General features: G+C 35.7%; 1 protein-coding gene across 5 annotated transcripts in view; it reads left to right on the top strand.

Moving 5' to 3' along the window:
- Positions 1-3,407, top strand: part of LOC136835285 (uncharacterized) — a 78,560-nt gene extending 75,153 nt beyond the window's left edge. For all 5 annotated transcript variants that reach the window (XM_067098596.1, XM_067098598.1, XM_067098594.1 and 2 more), the window contains exon 8: positions 2,983-3,407. In XM_067098596.1, coding sequence (XP_066954697.1) covers positions 2,983-3,193 — 211 coding nt within the window. In that variant the 3' untranslated portion in view covers positions 3,194-3,407. The remainder of the gene's footprint in view (positions 1-2,982) is intronic.
- The last annotated feature ends 566 nt before the right edge of the window (positions 3,408-3,973 follow it).

The raw sequence follows: 3,973 nt of genomic DNA, 5'->3' as shown, positions 1-3,973 counted from the left end.
CCTAACCTAGCAGGCCACATTACCTGGCCAGGGGGTGGATACCACCCACAGCACCTCCAACAACAAGAGAAACTAATGAATTCCTCCTGAAACCCCCTACTTCCTCACATTTCCTGTGGGGTGCAGCCCATTCTTCAGGCCTATCCTCAAGTGTCATGCTGTACTGTAATGCTTATAAGGTAACTGTCACCTAGAGGGAATGCGTTAATGTACAGGAACAGTAATAACTGTGAATAAGGAACTCAAAATAAAGGTAAGCAGAAAGAAGAGCCGGTTATAAAAAACAAAAACAGAAAGAAATATAAGTAACTCGGAGTATGACTCCACCTGTCGTTTCACCCATTCCTAACCATCTGTTTGGGCTGTAGTAGGAAGAATTAGGAGGGTTTTCCTCAACGTACAGTTAATGGTGTAACGTGATTGGTTGGATAAGTATTTAATAGGCCTCGGACGCCCCCAGCCCCCATTTCCTCAGTAAGAAGTCAGGCTGTGGACCAAAAGCTCCCCTATAAGTGATGATGGTTGCTGGGCATTCAAAACTCAGCAGTAGTAGTGAAAGGAACTTTTTTTTAACGGCTACCTCGGTCATCTTGTTCCTCCTGTTGGTGTAAGGGTTTTTCGTCTCTATAATGCCGTAAACAGTAAGATCAGATCTGATCTTCTCACCCGCCGTTGGTCTACCCAACCCATGACCCAGCTTTCCCTAGGGGTACCATAAATTGTAGGATAATAACAAGCAGGAGAGCAAATCACTCTGTCCCAGAGATATACCCCTCAAAAACCTGCTTTCCCATAGGGTTCCCTACCTTCTTGGATGAAGTTCTGTGGTCAATTACGGGTTAATTAAAGTATTGCAACAAAAATTGAAGGTAAATCCTTAATTAGCAACCAAAATACTGTAGAAAAAGTTCATTTACATGGAAATCCCCGACGCGGAGTTAATGCTTAGCTCTACCAAAAAGAATCCCCTAATGAGGTTAGCCAGGACATGGCATTCTAGGAAAGGTTTGTTCCCATCGTTTTATACTCGCCCTAAAGTTTTCTTCCTAACCCATAAAAACATATGCTGTAAGTATAAATTTTCTACATAACCTATGTACGCTACCATTGTACATGTTTTCCGTTGAGATATCGGAGAGGCAAATAAACAAACTGCGAGATGATGTAAACAAACGCACAGCAACCAAGCCTACACAAGTCACGAGTCAGACGACAATTCACTGCAGTAAAGTCAAGTTTTGTGGTCTTACATAATTACTATAATATTATAAAAAAAATAGTAATCACTAATTTGAACATCACTAATATAGGAAAACAAATCCCTTACCTAGATATGGGCGGTTTGGTGTTGCCATCCCAAGCGAGACAATTCTCGTTTGCTTCCGTCCCTCTCTTGTAACAAACTTACGAGACGCAAATGCTCAAAATTTCTCCCTCATAAGGGTGGTACTTCTCTTGCTTATGGTAATGGAATTGCACGAATGCATTACACGGTGTAAAAATCCGAAAAGGAAATGCGTCACAAAGCACTAGATATCGCCAGAGCCAGAACCACACACAAGTGACACAACTTACACAAAGCGATATGGTTAATTGGTAAAACCGGACTCTGTTTGGAACTGTTACTTACTTATATAATTTCATATTTCCGAAAATACGAAGTAAAAATAAGTCAAGAAATATAAAATATTATATGTATACTTGCTAGCTTGGAACATTTGTGATACGACTGTGACGAGTTCAAAATATCGAGATACATATAGATATATATTTCCTTTGGTTTGATATTTTTTTAGAGAACGAACTAGCTCTTATCGTAGAAAATGGGCAGTTTTAGTAAGATACTGAAGTAAATTTATTAACTTTCTATGATCCAGACAATTGTACGACAATTTGTCGCTCAATATCACTCACAGGGCGATATCGAGATACATAATACATATTTACTCAGATATTATATTTTTTATAGAGCAAGCCAGTTTTTATCATAGAGTAGTGAATTCACCACAGCTGTGATAATAATGGATGGTATAAAACTAGGGAAGCAATAAATTAATGTATGAATATCCTTTATGGTTGACAAGAAATGAGCAAATCAATCACAAATGAATGAGCCCAATGAAAGACAAATGGCAGCATACTGCAATGAGTAGGTAATAAATATGAATGATGATCAGTCCAAATTACACTAAAGTGATAGTAGCCATAGGACAAGTCAGCCACCTGTCTCTTGGCTGGATGGGTAAATATATTCTCGGTGACCTCAGATTGGCAATCAAAACTTTGTATTCCAAGTCAGTTGTTAGATGTTTGTAGATAAATGATCTCCTTATGATGTATGCCATTTTCACAAGAGGCAAAGTATTTAGTATCAAAATGTTGACTATCAGTAATTACATGACTCAGATTTTTGTGCATCCAGCATCAGATAATATTTATCTGAACAAATGTACAGTGTGCTGGTTGCATAAATGAAAATTTCAATGTACACTTACTGTAATTCAGCTTGTTTTTATTTCCATATATGCATAGAAATTCACTGAAGCTAATAATATTTTGCTACAGCCTCAACAGAAGGAACTTATCACAATGAATTACGTATAAGATTTTCATTCATACATCTTTTATAGAGAACTTCATAACTTTTGCTTTCAGTGATTGTCATCTTCGGTAAACTGCATGTTGATGTAATAAATGCCGTGCATGTGTGCATTAGATTTGTAATGTTATAAATCAGAACTTTAATTTAAATTAGTTACCTAATCAAAATCATACTGTATACAGAAGTCAGACCCTAACTGCATGCCATCCCATACCCAGGCCCTACAGGAGTTTAGTCAGAGATACATGAATTTATGGCGAAATAGCCGCTGAAGTTCGTGTTTATCTATACAGCAGTGAAATGAGATAAGAAAAGTCAATTATCGTTTACATTATCTGTAATAATATTGATCTCAATTTTTTTTTTTTTTTTTTTTGCAGAATGGATCAAGGAGATATTTATAGAGGTAGTCTGGTACAGATGGCAGGCGGATGGAGGCCAGTTTTACTGATGCTGGCTGTGAATGCCTTAGGTTTTGGGAGCTTGGCTCTCTTAAAATGGTACCTTGAGTCGCAACCAACTGAAGACAGTGAAAATCTTGATGGAGGCAAAGAAATTCCAGAGACGGAATTAGGGGAGGATGTTTTATGATGGTTAAGTGACATTTATGCAATCTTGTTACTGTTTTGTATAATTTGATTTTAAAAGGAATGATCTGTACATTTTAAAGATGTTCGTATGAAAGTCTTTGGTAAAAGTATATATGTAATATTCACTTTTCCCATAGTGTTTAGTATTTACAGTTATGCTTTTATACTCGATTGTAATCTTATTAGTGATGTACTGTACATAAATTTAACCCATATTTCTGTGCTTTATTGACAGGTAGGGCATTAGGTAGCCCGTCTAGACCTCACTGAAAGAAACCCAGTTTTCTGAAAATTCCAGGGGAATAACAGGAGCCACTTATTATTATTATTATTATTATTATTATTATTATTATTATTATTATTATTATTATTATTATTATTATTATTTATCTAAGGAGTCTTATCTAGGTGCAACCTAAAAAAAAAGCTTGTTTTTCTTGAAGAGAAACAGCCTAAAAACAGACAATTTTTTTTTTAAGATTTATTCACATTCTATTGCTTCCTAAACCATAAAAATCGGCTAACTGTGCTTATATTATACCTTGAGCTTGGGTAACAAGGCAATCCAACACTAGAAAGAACACTATTAATGTGAAAAATAAAAACTACATAAGTAAGGAAAACTAATGGTATCTCAACCATCACCCACTTGAGATTATGAGTGTTTTGGGTACATAATTATATTTATATCATTAGAATTCAATATTTCACATTTGAACATTGAAATTTTCATGTTATCAAATAAGTTTTACTGTTATTTTTCAATCATATCTTGAAACCA

This window comes from Macrobrachium rosenbergii, chromosome 55 (assembly GCF_040412425.1).
Source record: "Macrobrachium rosenbergii isolate ZJJX-2024 chromosome 55, ASM4041242v1, whole genome shotgun sequence".
Lineage (NCBI taxonomy): Eukaryota > Metazoa > Arthropoda > Malacostraca > Decapoda > Palaemonidae > Macrobrachium > Macrobrachium rosenbergii.
Note: the sequence above shows the minus strand (reverse complement) of the source record. Positions and strands in the feature narration are given on the sequence as shown.